The 16,834-nt window shown below is 42.0% G+C and overlaps 2 protein-coding genes across 5 annotated transcripts in view; one reads left to right on the top strand and one right to left on the bottom strand.

Moving 5' to 3' along the window:
• The window catches only part of mink1 (misshapen-like kinase 1), a 28,228-nt gene extending 22,567 nt beyond the window's left edge, over positions 1-5,661 (top strand). For all 3 annotated transcript variants that reach the window (XM_056411744.1, XM_056411745.1, XM_056411746.1), the window contains 2 exons: positions 30-169; positions 266-5,661. In XM_056411744.1, coding sequence (XP_056267719.1) covers positions 30-169; positions 266-349 — 224 coding nt within the window. In that variant the 3' untranslated portion in view covers positions 350-5,661. The remainder of the gene's footprint in view (positions 1-29; positions 170-265) is intronic.
• Positions 5,662-6,999: 1,338 nt separating this feature from the next.
• The window catches only part of gnb2 (guanine nucleotide binding protein (G protein), beta polypeptide 2), a 102,747-nt gene continuing 92,912 nt past the window's right edge, over positions 7,000-16,834 (bottom strand). Inside the window, exons 1-10 of one of the 2 annotated variants that reach the window (XM_056411303.1) lie at positions 14,619-15,291; positions 12,882-12,961; positions 12,757-12,795; positions 12,139-12,245; positions 11,629-11,692; positions 11,239-11,401; positions 10,555-10,621; positions 10,255-10,456; positions 9,247-9,463; positions 7,000-8,243 (exon numbers count right to left, since the gene is read on the bottom strand). In XM_056411303.1, coding sequence (XP_056267278.1) covers positions 8,137-8,243; positions 9,247-9,463; positions 10,255-10,456; positions 10,555-10,621; positions 11,239-11,401; positions 11,629-11,692; positions 12,139-12,245; positions 12,757-12,795; positions 12,882-12,938 — 1,023 coding nt within the window. In that variant the 5' untranslated portion in view covers positions 12,939-12,961; positions 14,619-15,291 and the 3' untranslated portion in view covers positions 7,000-8,136. Of the gene's footprint in view, positions 8,244-9,246; positions 9,464-10,254; positions 10,457-10,554; positions 10,622-11,238; positions 11,402-11,628; positions 11,693-12,138; positions 12,246-12,756; positions 12,796-12,881; positions 12,962-14,618; positions 15,292-16,834 lie in introns of those variants that run through there. The other variant, XM_056411304.1, reaches the window with a different exon arrangement.

The following is a 16,834-nucleotide window of genomic DNA, read 5'->3' as shown; positions in this document are numbered from 1 at the left end:
AGTACTAATGTTACATGTTTGCCTTGCAGCTCATATCTGCTCAAATCAGATCATGGGATGGGGAGAGAAGGCCATTGAGATCCGCGCTGTGGAGACCGGCCACCTGGACGGCGTCTTCATGCACAAAAGAGCTCAGAGGCTGAAGTTCCTTTGTGAGAGGAACGACAAGGTGAGAGGGACGCCGACGTGAACGCGTGGGAGGGGCAGCCCACGAATGACCCCTGAACCTGAACACGTGCGTGTCCTTTTGTGTGCCGTTCCTCAGGTGTTCTTTGCATCGGTGCGTTCTGGAGGCAGCAGCCAGGTGTACTTCATGACGCTGAACAGAAACTGCATCATGAACTGGTGAAGAAACGGCTGCTCTGGTCAGTGTGTGGAACCCAGCAGGGTTCGGAGGAGGAAGGCCATCGGAAACTCTCACAATCTCATGCACACACTCGAGAACACCTTTTCTCCTATTCTCTTTGTCTTTCTCTCTCTCTCACACACTCATGCGCTCAAGACAAACACACATACTCAAACAACCCATTCCAGCCTACGTGTGTACTCCTTAAGACATCATTTCCCCCCTCCCGATAAAATTGTTCCTGGGGAAAAAAAATCACTGAGCTTCAAATGTTAATGCCATCTTTTGATTTGTACTGTAAATATTATTGTCTGGATTTACTTTACTTGGTGGACCGGTGTTCTGTCGTAACTATTTAGTTCCTCAATGTGAAATATGTAAAAAAAAAAAAAAAAAACATTCCTTGATGGTTCTACAATAAGTTTTGAAGAAAGCATTATTTACCAATACTGTATGTTAAAATGAAGCTGTAAATAGGTAGCACCTTACACGTAGGTCTGAAGCCTTTGCAGGCCTCTTATATAGCCGTCAGTCGGTTTTGCCATCGCACACACGGACGTCTAATAATAAAATGCTGGAACGACCATCTGCAGTGGCTTGTGGACCCCCATTGTTGTGGGGCTCATGATTTCCGGGAGGTTTAAAGGAAGTATTTGGTACAACACATATTACAAAGGGACATTAAAGTTGGGACAAAGTAGCTCGTTTAAGTATGTTTTAGTTGTGTATAGTAGACAGTAATCTGAAGTCCAGCTTTCACTAACTTGTTCTGACCTGAATGGCAAATGATTTTGCAACTCTTAATAACAGTCAGCCTGGAATGCTTCAAAAGCAAAATAGATTTCAGTTTCAATGAATAAATGATCAAACTAATCAGTTCACTAGATGTGCAGTACTTGGAATCGGTAATGTGAAATCTCCTGCTTTGCCTTCTTTTCTCTGCTTTAGGTGAAGACATTCATTATTTGACTCATCTGGCTTGTATTTAAACTTTTTGTTTTCATAGATTTACATAATACAAAAATGTTATTTATATTTAGTGATTCTGTATTGGCCTATTGGTAATTTTACTTTAACTATATTGCCATTATATTGCAATATATGCTAATCTGTGGAGTCTGTTTGAAAAGGGGAGTTTGTGTATTTTGCTGATTGTGTTCGAGAGTGTGACACCTTTTGGGGAGGGGCTTATTCGTCAGTAAAAGAGGGCATTGGAGGAACGTGAAAAGAGGGTGTGACAGAGTGTAGTGGTTAAGGGAGATCATTTTCCTGGTCCTTCCACCACCGTGATCTACCCTACTGTATTATATTTCAGTTCTAGGACTCTTTAGTTGGTGTGGATCTTTCTGTTGTTGTTGAACAGCTTGTTGTGGTACAGTTCGTTCTTTGTCTTTGGCCAGTGGAAAGATTAAATGTCGGGTGACTCTGCAATACCACAGAGGACTCCATGTCAGCAGGCACTTTGGAGAAGACTGCTGGAACACATGAGACGTAATATATTTTATATCTATACATTCTGCCAAAGTTCACAGTATATTCTGCAGCGGGGTCGGAAGTTCGGCCACGAGGAGCTTTGCTCAGATAGAGACTATAAAGATGTGTGTAGAAACTCTGACTGCAGATCACTAACTGATGTTCCTTTCTGTAAATACAGCTCAACGGTCAGCTGCCTTCTCGACTATTATTGGATGGCGCTTAATGAGCTGCTTTGGATTTCCTCGTTTGTTAATATTGCATAGATGTCCCGCCCTTTTTTTGAAGGGAATGAACTGTGGGCTTCGTTTAGGCAGCGGCACACGGGGGATTCTGTGTGCTCCCATACACCGGGCAGTACGGTAGACACACGAGGCGGCGTCATTAGGAAGTAGATTGCTGATTTCCTGTCTGCGGTGAGTTGGTCAACATGTGAATCAAGCTTTTTGATCAGTGAGTCACGAGGTGTTCGAGCAGCACGGTCTCAACAGGTGGACATTTTAAAGGCACGCCTGTCATCAGCATGGAGATGTTTGAATAACGTCTCCCTTTATGTTCAACAAGCTCGTTCCTCTGCTTCTGAACAGAAGCTGACATGTTGATGTTAAGAGAACACAACTGTGATTGTTGTTAAACTGCCAGAAAAAGGAATCTGATAGTGATCAATGGGAGTCTGCTCGAGGTCGCTAAGAAGATATCTTTCATACAGAAACAAGTAAAGCTATAAAGAATACAGTAGATGGTCAGAGCAGATGGTGTTTAATTACAGAGTATATAAACAGATGGCTACTTTTGTGGTGAGATTATAAAATCAACTAGATGGGAATGGAAAGCACTTTTACTTCAGTAAACATACATTTGCAAATATATCTCGAGTAGATACTTGGTGTGCATGTAAGCCATTGAAATGGAGTCTATATAGTACTGTATCCAAGTTTTTGTTCCCCTTTTGCGACTGTTTTCTTGAGTATCTGTTCTGTGCCATGACTTTCATTTCACAACTACAATCCACCAGGAGCTCTGGCACGTTGCTTTTATGGTCAAATCCTAATTTTGTAATCAATCTGCCATGTTTACAGTTAAAGCAGTGCCTTGGAGTTGGAAAGGTGAGAGATTTAAGGATGGGTTATGCACACACACACACACACACGTCTGTTTCTTCAAATCCCATGTCGAAGAGACACAACTATATTTGCTCCTTTGATATTATTTATGCCCTGTGCCACTTCAAAATCCCAAATATCCCGTTGGCACCATGTATATTATCTCTAAATCATTTTCAGACCAAGATAATCATTCAGAAAGTTGCAATAACAATGACATGTCCACATGTCCAGTGACTCAAGGGTACGGTGTAACGGATCTACTCAGTGGGAGCCAGCAGAGTGAAAAGCCATACGTATGAAACGTGTTCGTAGAGAAACCTTAGTACTTGTGCACAGGTCAAATTCAACGGCCTGCTCAGAACATGTAGATCCTAGCAGCAAAAATGAGTTCAGCGCTTCTTCTTGAATGATGTTGATTGCGTAATCTTGTAGTGGAGAAAGTAGCTCGATATATTCTGAAAGGCCTATTTTATAAAAATGTGTAAATTAGTCTATATTGAGAAATCGAAGTGAATGTACATCTATAAGACAGATTTGTCTTTATATGAACATGTCTACTGCTCTAATAATCAAAGCACAATGTTTTTGAAGGCCGATAACCAAGCTTTTATTGAGTACAGCGGAGAGATGGAGTTTTTATTTTCCTCATTCACTCGTATGTAACCGTCTGCGTAGTTGGTGATAGTTTAGCTGTGTGTGCGGAGATCGTCAATTACTGCAGCAATCTGTGGAGCTCTCGAGACATGAACATAGCGTCTGTTGAAAAGGGGAGTCTGTCACCGTGGCGATGACTCTCGATGTTGGATCTGGCCTCTCGTGCAGATCGCCTGTGAAGGTGGAGGCTGTAGATGCGCTCGGGTGACGACGGTGCGGCGGGGACGTGAGGGTATTGACTCGGCTTTGGTATCAGGAAAAAGGAGGCGTTTACCAAGTGAAAAGTTCAGTGATCGATTAGTGACACTAACGGATTACAGAAAGACAATTCATCAATCATCTCTTGACAACTTAATTTGTTCTATTTCTGCCACCAGGTATTGAAGCCCTTCAAGAGGAACTCCCCTGATGTTACACATCAAAGTCTGTTTCCAGGTGTCAGGGAGCACAAGTGCACATGCGGGGGGGGGAAACCGTGACTTCTCGCATCACGAAACAGAATCTCTCACCAAACTGTCGGCAGGCACGATGCATTGTGGGTAATGTAGGCATTCCATTTTCACATGGAAAACAAATGATATATATACCTTGATTTCGATACTTCCCATCGTGAGTCTGACCAAGCTATACACGTTTAATTAGTGTTCCTGATTCAGAAGTGGCGTTCCTAGCGGTAAACACGGAGTGATGCTTCAGACGTTTCCCCGATAAAAATGTTTGCAACATCTCAGGTGTTGCCTGGCAACATCAGTCGGTGCACTCGCCACCGATGAAACTGGAACAGACTGGTGTGAGTAACATCAGTGGAGAGCTCCCTTTAACACACTCATGTTGCATCATATACTCTTTATTTTGAATACTTTTGTGTATTTCTACCTCGGTTATGGGTGCAGAGGCTCTGAGGCCAAACTGCTTGGTTTGCAGTTACGTACGCTTGTCAAAAGACATCGCAACGTATTAATTTAATCTTTACTTTCTTGTTTGTGTTTTTCTCAATTGCATTTCAAGTAAATAATTTCACTAAAAACAGACTTGTCTATTTGACCAATAAATAAAAAACAATCTCTCCAAACGAGCTCGAACTCTTGTGACTAATGTTGTCAAATGGTGTTTATTGGGTGAGGTAATGCAGTCAGTTATCAGTTTGATTGATGCAGTGGCTTCAAATATTAAGCATGTCCAATTTTATGCAGCAGAAATTCCTATAATGGGTTGCAATTTGTACCCGTTCTTTAAAAAAAAAATATATATATACATGAAGACATTAAAGTTCTATTTAATTTTGTGCCAAGAGCCATTAAACCATTAAAAGAACCTCACAACCAGAGTGTCGATTCAGTGTCCGTCTGACCGCGAGCGTGGACGGATCGGAGTTCTGCCCAGAAGCATAAAGTTTGTCATCAGAAAGAAAGAAAGGCACCACAGAGCTGACGTGGAGAACATCGTCCTGGGAGACGGATGTTCTCTCAGTTTATGTCATTTCTTTTTTAATAAGCAATTCAAGCATTTGAACAAATCCCAAACCGTGGCTGTCCATCGCCGTGCGGCCTACAGGAAGCGGTCCTTCAGTAACCTTAGGCAGACTGAATGTCGGCGGGGTTTTGTGTCGCTCGTTACCGAAGTGGTTTTTCTTTTCGTCGTCCTAAAGAATAACTTTCCGCCTGTCGGTCGGGGCGCTCGCTCTCGCTTCGCCATCATGAAATCCCAGGAACTGCCTTTTGTGAACTTGAAGTACCGATTGGTTAATATTGTGATGAGACGCTCCTCTCATGGCTGATATTGCTGATCAATCGTATGAGTGGATTAGCAGCTGTCACTGGGAGCGAGGCAGATCAAACTGGAAGAGCTCTAAAACATGTGGATCTTTGGACAGGACTACAACATCTATTCTTTTTTTCATTTTTAAGACGATAAACATCTTTGCAATGTTTTAGTGTGTGTGAGCGTGTCTGTGTTACTTGTGAGAGGATAACTCCAGATTGTATTTCATAGACTGATAAACTTTAAACTTTCAAAAGATTGTGTTGAATGAATTCATGTCTTAATACAGAATTGTTTGAAAAATAAAATACCTTAATCTCATGTGTCCAGTTTTTATTTATTTGACTTCTGAACAAAATGTCCATTATACAGTGTAGATTTTAATTTCTAGGAACTATATGTCTTTGAATTTTCCTTACTGGTGACCTAAGTTTGCCTTATCACACAAATGATTGTGTAGTTTTGCTCGTCTCCAGTTGACCTTTGCTCCGGCTGAAGGTGGGCTACTCCGGGGTTACGAGAGGTCACCGGACGTATCAGAACAAAGGTCTACATGTGAAACAAAGCCAAAAGTAGATGTCACTCTGTACACGGGCACCTTCAGGGTGGAGAATTGAGATGACCTGAGGGTTTACTCTGTGTGACCAGAGCCTTTATATTGTAGTGAAAATATTAAATATATGCCACTGTTTAAACACAAGATGGTGCTGAAATCCACTTGGACCTGTTGTCACTGGATTTGTGTGACGTATAACTTTCAAAATGTTCACTTCCCCGGAAACGCAGCTCAATATTCACCGGCATGAATTTCCGTAAAGATGTATTTTTTTTTTTAATAAGCCCATTTGTTTCCTTATTGTGAACCTGAGCTGCTGAGTGAGCTGCAGCACCCCCTGGTGGCTGAAGGTAACATTTCAATTCTGAAAAACCTATATCATCCTGTATGAAACATTTTTATTTTAACTTGAAAATATATTAAATCAAACTATCCTAACATTAGCAATAAGTAATGTTTATGAATGACATCAAATATTATGACAGACCAGAGCACATGTTTTTATGTTCTGCAATAGAGATGCAGCACCACTGATTCTTAACATTCAAGATATTTAATGTGTGATTGAAGATTCAGGTTCCTTCCACAGTTCTAATTAAATAGGTTGGAAGTTATAAGCTATAAGTTTTCTGTGGGGAACTACAACTATTGTATCTGTCAGGTGTTCCAACCTTAAATGTGTATTATGTTTCAATTATACCGTTTTTATTATAACGGTTTTAAATAGAATATTTTTACATCCCTATAGGATCAAATGTGTCCAGTCTTACAATGGATCACACACATTACAATAAAGGATGTAGCTTAACAATTAAAAATCACTGCAGTACATAATGCATACAGTTGAGATTCTAAAAAGATACTTCTTTCTATGACGTCTGATAAATATTTCATTGTAAAACAAGAATACATCGTTTATTCTTTTTGTACTCAAATGTTTCAAAACTATTTGAAAACCACCAATAATATAACATAATGGTTCAATGTACCAGAACAAACCTTTTAAAGTCATATACCTGAAAACACACTTATTTTCTATCCGGTTGATCACTTTCCAAATATGAATAAAGAAACCGTGCTTTAAAAAAGGAAACCACAATAACTGGCAGGAGAGGCTATTTATTAATATTATGTACAATTATACCATTGTCATGTCCAGATAATACATTGATAAAGTCAAGGTATGAATACTGGCTCCTGCTTTATTAAGATGCATCTTATGTTTTTATTTTTATTTTCACTCAACTTTGAATCTCAGATCTTTAATGTTTTGTTAATTTATCTTTATCAATATTCTTTATTAATAATCATTAACGTGTATCTGAGGCACACAGGGAGAACATGAATAAAATAAGTGTAAAAAAAAAGCAGAAGAAAACCCAAACTTAAGAGATTTACTGTATGTGGGGGGTACATATCTATAAAAACAGTGATTACATGATGTTTCGAACAGATGAAAATAAGAGTTGCTATTTCCTTGGACTCTGGCGATCATCGGCTCATCCTGTCTGTCAGTGTTTTGTTGTTTTTGTTGTTTTTTTCAGTGTAAATGGACTCACATAATTCTCTTTCCACAACCATTCTTCCTTCACATTAGCATCGCCGAGATACGTGTGGTACTGAGACAAAAATAGTACAGAAAAATTTGCCTGAAGTGCATTTTGGACTTCATTGTAAACAAAGACAGAATTGTCAAATAACGTCTTCTCCCCTGTTTAACTCGAGGAGCAGTGTCTCTCAGGAAAAAGTATGTGTGTGTATGTGTGTGTGTGTGTGTGTGTGTGTGTGTGTCTATGTGCCTGTGTGTTAAGTGAATGAGCGTGTTAGACGTGTTAAAAGGCTTCAGGTAATAGTGGCATTTGTGTTTTTTATTTGAGCAGCTGAAGAATCAAACTGTTTTTTGTCACATTTTTACATTTTACAGATTGTGTGTGTGTATGTGTGTGTGTGTTACTGTACTTAAATCAGTAGGTAGTGAGGGCATGTGGTCAGGTTTTGTGTCATCTTGTCCTGCATACAGCGTGTGTGTGTGTGTGTGTGTGTGTGTGTGTGTGTAAACTCATACCTAAGTCATATATTATGTACAGTACAATGTTGCAGTTTGTCTGTTGAATCTTACATACAGTGAATACAGGGTGCAAACTGTGTCCCAAGACGGGAGCGATGTCTGTCTGTTTGTTGGACGTGCGTGCGTGTATGTGTGCGTGTGTGTGTGTGTGTGTGTGGTTTATGTGCGTGGCTCAGTTCCAGATCTTAAGGAAGCTGTCCCAGGACCCGGTGCTCACCGCCATGCCATCGTCCGTCACACCCAGACAGCTCACACGATTGTCATGGCCGGCCAGGACCCCTGCAGGGGGGACAGGCATAAACAAAAGAAGACGTGTTGCTGTAAAAGCGTTTTGCTCTCCAAACTGCGCCGAACACAGCGACCTTGTGTTTATTGCTGCTTTAAACTTGCAACACAGTTTGGGCCGTTTTGTATGGCGTCAGATCAGTCTTAATTATAGCAAATGCACACAGAGAGACTCACAGATGCAAACACGAAGATCCACAAATGCGCACGGAACAATTCAAAAATATATTCAATTTACAAATGCACGCAGAACGATTCACAAATACATTCCAATGGACGCGTAAATAAATTACGATTTATATAAATGTAAAAGAACAATCACAAATATATTTATGCATTTCTATGTGAAATTGTCTATTTATTTGTGGATTTCCATGTATTTGTTTGTGGATCGCTAGTTTGTGGATCGTGAGATAAGCCCCGCCCCTCTAAGGCGGGACAACATCTGATTGGCTACAGATGGTCCATGTTGAAAAAACGCATTTACAGATTGCGCAACAGCAGGAGAGTCATAAATCCGTGTGCGAGTGTGTAGCGATTTGTGAATTGTTTTATGCGCATTTGTGAATCTTCGTGTTTTAATTTGTGATTCTCTGTGTGCATTTGCAATTCTTTGTTCTTTGTAACTCTTCATTCTTTTAAAAGGAGGTAAATTAGCCTTTGAATAGGATAATGAAATGGGGCATTAAGTTTTCAGTCTCTCTTCTTGCACTAAACAAGCTCTTACTTTGTTTTTGGGGGAAATATTGCAGCTGATGACAAGATTAGTGTTAGTTTTACGAAAAAAAATTGCATTCAATTGACACATCCTGTAATCCTTCACATATGTAAACGTTTCATTTGATGGCGAGGTGCATAAACGCAAAGATAAAAGTAATGTTAAAAGCAGAGGTTAAAAGTTATTTGATGTCTCAATGAAGTAACTCCACTGTGAAGACAATCCTCACTCGAGTTACTTTTTGACGTCACAGCAGCGCACAGCTGTTTCCTGTCTCACCTGCTCTGTCTCCCTTCATGGCGTCCCAGATGTTGCAGTTGAAGTCATCATAACCGGCCAGCAGCAAACGGCCGGAGCGCGAGAAGGCCACGGAGGTGATGCCACAAATGATGTTGTCGTGGCAGTAGACGCTGAGCTCCTGGTCGGCGCGCAGGTCAAACAGCCTGCAGGTGGCGTCGTCTGAGCCTGTGGCAAAGGCGCTGCCATTGGGAAAGAACTAAGGAGGAGCACAGGGAGATGAGTAAGAGGCAGGAAGTGTGGATACAGGTATATGAAGAGATAACTAGCAAGGCCTTCCGTCTCTATACAGTCCCCTAATCCCTACATGCCCGTATATGACAGAAAGCAGTGCTCTCATTGGCTCCTGGTGTCTCTGTACCCCACCTGTCATCCATGAGGACCTGTGTGGTCAGTCAGTCTGGACTCAGATTCAGATCTGGGCTGATGCAGATGTTCAGATATGGTGTTAATTGATAATCTTGTTAATTCTCTAGCGTGCTCCCAGTTTAAATCCCCCCAAAACTGGAGACAAGACAGCGTGCGACGTCACCGGGACAAATCCTGGAGGCGCTCTGTTGATCGTGTACGAGACGGTTTTACTTTAGACCATTTGTGCCACAGCCAGACATTCGGAGTAATAACAGACATATTAGTTTATGTACAAAACAGTCTCCAGTTGTGTTCCACCTCTGGTACATTCAGAGGCGTTATTATTTCTTAGTCTATGAAGCTTTTTAAAACATTTTAATTTAGTACAAATCTTAATTTTAACAAATCTCCTTTTTAAATGGTACGAATGAAGATTGTTGTTGTTTTTGTTGTTGTTGTGTCAATCATTGCAATGCAATACAATATTATTAATATACAAAACAGAAAGACTGAAAAGGTATAGGTAGAAGCAAAAAATGCTTATATATTCCTATCCTAAATTACTATAATCAAATAAATCAGATAATTACTATAAAATAAAGAACAATAAAGATCCAGCCGTTCCCCGAGCACACTCACACAGATGGCGTTGATGTCCGACTCGTGGCCCGTGAAGGTCTGCCGGCACATGCTGTCCCTGATGTCCCACAGTTTGACCGAGGCGTCGCAGGCTCCTGACACGAAGGTGCGGAGGTCGGGCGACAGGGACAGACTCATGACGTCGCCGCTGTGCCCCGAGAACACCGTGGTCTGCTGACTCGTCTCGATGTCCCACAGTGCACTGGGGCAGTAGAGGCAGAGTTAGACACTGGTCAGCTCACGGGAAAAGAAACTATGTCTGCGCTCCACACTGCCGGCGCTCTGATCTCCGTGGCTCACCATGTGGTGTCTCCTGAACTCGTGATGATTTGATTGTCGTCAATGAAACGGCAACATGACAGGTAACCTGAGAGGACAGAGCAGGGGTCGGTTGGGGAACTGAATGAAACTTGCATATTAAAAGGTGATCTGCTCATATACATATTTAAATGTTCGTTTGTTGATTAAGTGATAGGAAAGTGGCTTTTCTAGCAGCTACTATTTTACAATTGGCACAACAAAATGATATTATTGCAAAAACACACTGAATTTACGAAACAACATGAAGGTGGAGGTGACGTCAATGCCATTTCCTGCAAATAAATACATTTATAACAATCTACCAGACAACAACTTGTGATTGAATCGGTTATTGAGCTTTCCGTCGTGTCAAAACTTTGGATCAGAGACATCTCGACGTCTCCCGTACGGCAGCACAGTGGCTACCGTGTCACAAGCAGACAGGAAGGAGTTGATGTCTCAGCTCATTAAGGCGCCGCTGCCCTGCGATTAATTAACCACATCAATGAAGTCTTCATTGTTCAGGGATTGCAGAGCTTTCCCATGAGGCCTGGAGGTGGGGGGGGGAGGAGGGGGGTGGCGCCGCACGCTCGTTCCGAAATGTCTCATCAGGTTTTTGACTCGCAGGACAAAAGCTGAAACGCAAAAAAAAACGAAGCGGTTGAGAGGCCGCCGTTCTCTCACCTGTGTGGCCGGGCAGCTCCCTGCTGACCCTGACGTTGCCCTCGCGAGTCTTCAAGCAGTAGATGGAGCAGATGTTGTCCAGGCCTCCGCAGGCCACGTAGTTCCCAGAGGGGGCGTACGCACAGGTCATCACCCAGGAGGAGCGCAGCGGGATGGCGTGTATCTAAGACGGGACGGAGGCAGCACATGTGACACAAACCCTTCATAAGAGCAGAGCTAGAGGTCACCGGCTGATGTCGGAGGTCACGACAAAGGGAGCAACTGAAGCTGTGACGAGTCAACCACACCTTACCTGAAGGGAGAACAACTTCACTCCACTTTCACTTAAAAGGGTCAAATGTGACTATTTATCTAGCTGATGAGAACAATGAGGCAGCTGACTTTATTTACCTTGTTCGTGGTGTAGCTGTCCCAGATGATCAGTTTTCCATCTTGAGAGGCGCTAACCAGAAGCCTGTGGAGACGCACACGTTCAGACTTTATTTATCTATTGAAGGACATTCAGTTTGGCTTTGTGTGATTTGTCTACTGGTGACACAGCCAAAACATTAACAACTGAAAACTTTGATTTTGACAAATATTTCAGAGCGCACACACACTGGCACTAACTCTACGGTGTCGTTCTAAACCTCAAACTGCTTTGGGTTGTTTCGGCTCCGTGTTTTTGGAGACTCGGATGTCATCCGTCATGCGAGGCTGCACGTTGGTCAGAAAGCTCCCGCAGTGACATGGCCGCCACGCTGATGTAACGCAGGTGTGTTTGACAGTGATAACCTTCTTCGTCTGGCATGCAGGCTGACATGCTCTTATTAACATTCGCTTATTAGCACTAAACACACACAGTTCAGTGAGAGAGGCTTAAGTCACAACCACAGTGTGTTTGGTCCAGTCAGCGCTCACTTTGAGTCTGTGCCCCAGTGCATGGCGTAGATCTTGGCGAGGTGGCCGCGGAGGGTGCGTCTTGTCCGCATCTGAATCCGCCCAACAGGATCCAGACCCGCGGTGATCTGGGTTGGTGAGGAGAGGTTATCAAAATATGAGTTTGAGTGAAACTCAGCCTTTCGTTTCGTGGTAACTGTGGGACGGGAGGTTCCACAGTGAAGCTTCTTGAGATCGTAGCACTATTTTAATAAACCGTGCCAAATGCGACGGTCCAATTACATTTGGGTGCACAATTAAATGTATAAATGACGATATTAAAGTAATGTGTAAAGCAGAGCACAGGAAAATGGTAAACCATCATGTGATCGTGTGGGTGGAAATTATTTATAAATCCTAAATTAACTAAGCATCGACATTTTCTAAACAATACATTACAAAATAAGTAGTGTAAGATTATATATATATTTTTTTTTTTTACTACGTGAACCAAAAAAAAGGGAAAGTTTCTCCCATGAATATATTATCATGTTTCCAAAATTCTTACATTCTTATCACGAATATCAAACCCAAAAATGTATAAATAACGTTTATTTTATCTTTGTGTGTCTTACTGATGGGACATTCAGGGACACTTACCTGTGTCAGGGTGGAATCTCCACATGCTTTCCTGGCATCCTGTTGGACACGGAAAGAAACCGAGACATTACACAACATGTTGTTATATCAATGGATGAAAACTAAAATATAAGAACATGACTTACTCTTATCTGGTTCCTAAGCTGCTCGGCCTCTTGGCGAAGCTGCTCTAGCTCACTCATTTTGTATTTGTCTGAGCTGTCCCCTGTTGGTCGTAGAAAAACATCAAATGTCAGTCTCAGATTTCCATAAAATATCATCTCATAATTGATCGAAATTGATAATTGACTGCTGATGTATATGTGTGAGCCCCATGGGGATTAGCACAGTTTTATGATTTCATAATCCACTATAATCCAGCAGTCCACTCTAATCAAAAAGGAATCAGTTAGGTAAAATAATTTTCTTTAAAAAAACAATTTGTAAAAAAATAATAAAATAAAAACACACGTTTTAATCTCTACGGTTTACTGAACCCCGCACAGTGAGAAAAAACCTTGTAATCTGTTTATGGCTGTGCAACCATGCCTGGTTTAACTGAGGAGAATAATCTGTAATGGCTAAGCCTCCATCGAGCAGCCAGCATCGCCACCAGGCAGCAGATACCGAGCGAACGCTCCCTTCCAAGCCGAGGGAACTTGTTACACCGTGCAATTATAGGTTGTGTATCTAGTCGGTACTGGTGCTAATACTGGATACAGCCCACTGGGTCCCCACACACACTGTACATCACATCGAGCTCGCAGGAGGAAACAGCATTTCCTGTTGCTGAGAGGAGCGGTTACAGAGTAAAACCGCTTCCCAAACAGGGAGCCTCTATTTGCATTAGTGTAGCAATTCAAATCCACAGCAAACATGCGTACAGTGCACAGTGCAGAGGAAGAGCAATTAGCCACAGTAGGTCACTGTTCCCTGGAGGGACCTGCGACCAGATGGATCACACGGCACTAATGGAAGCCAAAAGGGGTGCATCATGGGTCTCAGTCTCCTGGCACAGCTGCTCATTTAGCCAATGAGAGGGGGGGGGGTGATGCATCACAGATCAGGCCTGGGTGGGACGGACCAGATGCTCGGATGCATGTTGGAGATGCATGCGAGCATCGACTGGATGGCGAGCAGATCTGTGATGAAGTCATGCCGATGGACAGGGGGAAAAAAAGAGAGACTCCACCTGCACCAATGCATGGCCAGACAAGAGGTTATAGCCCCTTCACGATGAGGAAGGTTACACGTTAGAATACCCCCCAACCACACACACACACACACACACACACACATGAGGGGTGTCATGGCCTTTTCTTTTGTGGAGAGAGCAATTCAAAGAACAGGATGCCAAAGTGTGACTGGCCACACCCCTTCGGATGCACATCTGATGTGGAGCCACAGCAACATGGCAACACCACATCTGCAACTGGAGATGGAGATGCGGAGCCGCTGCGTGTTCGACGGAGGAAACGTTAACGTCAGAGAGCCCGTGTGCGGCTCTGCTGGCTCCCCCGGTTCACGCACGCGGGCCCGTGCTACGCGGAAAAGCCGCAGTAAAAAAATAATTAAAAAGCAAAGAAGCGGTCGCGAGCCAGATAGATTCAGACATATAGGATGCACTACTCGAGGCGCCTGGTGTATCGCACCGGGAAGGCCGGCCCCGTGAAAGCAGCGACATCACATATTGATCAGCGCAGAGTGGCTGATGGAGGCCTTGACCACATCTCGTTTCACATGCTGAGCTCCTTAAATGCGGATGTAGCGAAGTTAATTTAGTCGAAATGATGCCACGAAGAGGCACATCATCACCCAGCCATCTTACGCTCAATGGGCCGGCCTACCGCGGCTGTCACGTCGTTTGATAATGGGGTGGCTACCTGTTAATTCTCCCGATGATTTTGATGCTTTTTTCCCCCTCCTCTCTCCCTCTATCTCTCTCTCTCTCTTCTGTGCCGCGAAAAAAAAGCAGCTACGTCCCCCGGAGAAAAAAAGAAGAAAATCCCGTGGAGTTTTTTTTTGTTTTTTTTACTATATGTCTTTTTCGCTCATTAAAAGCACAAATGAGATCCACTCCCAAAGTCCGTGTGTCACGATGAGGCTGTTTCCAAATCCTTCAGCGAGCAGGCAAACGCAGGAGGGCTACACACATTTCCATTTCTCTGCTTTAGTGGAGCCTCCTGAGAAAAAAAGAAAAAAAAGATGAGATTCGCTGCCGCTGTGTTGCCGTTTCCTCCTCGAAATATGTTCCCCCTTTTTTTCACGCCCGAGCAGTTGACAAAAACATCTTTGTCCAATGCGACGTAAACAAACACAATTCGGCTCGCTGCTCGGCCCGCATCAAGCGCTGTCCATTAAATACTACACAGTCCGTTTCACTCCGATTCTGCTTTTCGTGACGTTATCCTCGCTTCCTTCCTCTCTCTCTGGTTTCCTCCTCCCTCTGCCGACACTTCATCAGGACAACCGCCTCCGAGCCAACAATGAATTACTGAGCAAAATCGGCCTCATAAAGAAAATAATGGCATTTTTAAAAAAAAGCTTCAAAGCTGCAAGACATCAAGCCATGTAGACGTAGACCGACTGCGTGGATGTTTCTCCCAGTATTAACAGCCGCGGCCCTCTCGTTCAGTTATCTACACGGTTCCTGTTTTTTTTCTGTCTTTTTTTTCTGAATATCATTATTCAGAAACAAGCAGCCTGATCACGCGGTGGGCGCTAGAAGAAGGATCCTCAAATCCGGGCATGAAGCATGTTTCAACCACACCCATCTCTTAAATCCCATGACCCCCCTCTGATCAGACCACTCTGCTTTTATGAGATCCTTTTCTCACCTGGACTCAGTCAGTTTGAGATGTTCTTTAGAAACCCAGTGGATCCTTCAAGCTGCTCATGTGAATGCAATGTTGTTGTTTTTTTTACTATAATGCTCATTGCATGTGTTTTAGGATGAAGCACAATGAGGACAATGTGTGAAAGGATGGCCTCATTCTGAACATGAACATGCATATGATATCCTCTCCCCTCTGTTGTTAGAATACATCATGCTTTCCCACTCATTACAGAGGCCAAATTAACAAGAATTCAGAGCATAAAGAGCTGAACTGGTGGTTGGATCAGGTGATGTGTTGCAGTAGCTCCATACTGAGACTGATTCACTTCGTGAGTCTTTGTGGGACTATGCAATGAACTGGATGTACGGATAATTGTGAATCTGATTTAGAAAATGTCCCAATATTCTATCATCACTTCACATTCCTTATCTGTCTATCTATCTATCTATCTGTCTATCTATCTATCTATCTAACTATCTATCTATCTCCCCCCCTCTCTCTCTCTCTCTCTCTATATATATATATATATATATATTTAAATATATCCACATATTTATATATATATATCTGTATATATGTATTTATATCTGTATATCGATCTGTATATCTATATACATATATTTTTGTCTATCTATCCATAAGTATATATATATATGTATATATATGTATATCTGAATATATATATCTGTATATCTATCTATAATTTCATCTATCAATCAATCAATATATATATATATCTGTATATATGTATTTATATCTGTATATCGATCTGTATATCTATATACATATATTTTTGTCTATCTATCCATAAGTATATATATATATGTATATATATGTATATCTGAATATATATATCTGTATATCTATCTATAATTTCATCTATCAATCAATCAATATATATATATCTTTCTATCTATATATCTATTTATCTGTGTATATACACTACCGTTCAAAAGTTTGGGATCACTTAGAAATGTCCTTATTTTTCAAAGAAAAGCATTGTTTTTTTCAATGAAGATAACATTAAATCAATCAGAAATACACTCTATACATTGTTAATGTGGTAAATGACTATTCTAGGTGGAAACGTCTGGTTTCTAATGAAAAATCTCAATAGGTGTATAGAGGCCCATTTCCAGCAACTATCACTCCAGTGTTCTAATGGTACATTGTGTTTGCTAATCGCCTTAGAAGACTAATGGATGATTAGAAAACCCTTGTGCAATTATGTTAGCACAGCTGAAAACTGTTTTGCTGATGAG

Source organism: Pseudoliparis swirei, chromosome 3, assembly GCF_029220125.1.
Source record: "Pseudoliparis swirei isolate HS2019 ecotype Mariana Trench chromosome 3, NWPU_hadal_v1, whole genome shotgun sequence".
Classification (NCBI taxonomy): domain Eukaryota; kingdom Metazoa; phylum Chordata; class Actinopteri; order Perciformes; family Liparidae; genus Pseudoliparis; species Pseudoliparis swirei.
Note: the sequence above shows the minus strand (reverse complement) of the source record. Positions and strands in the feature narration are given on the sequence as shown.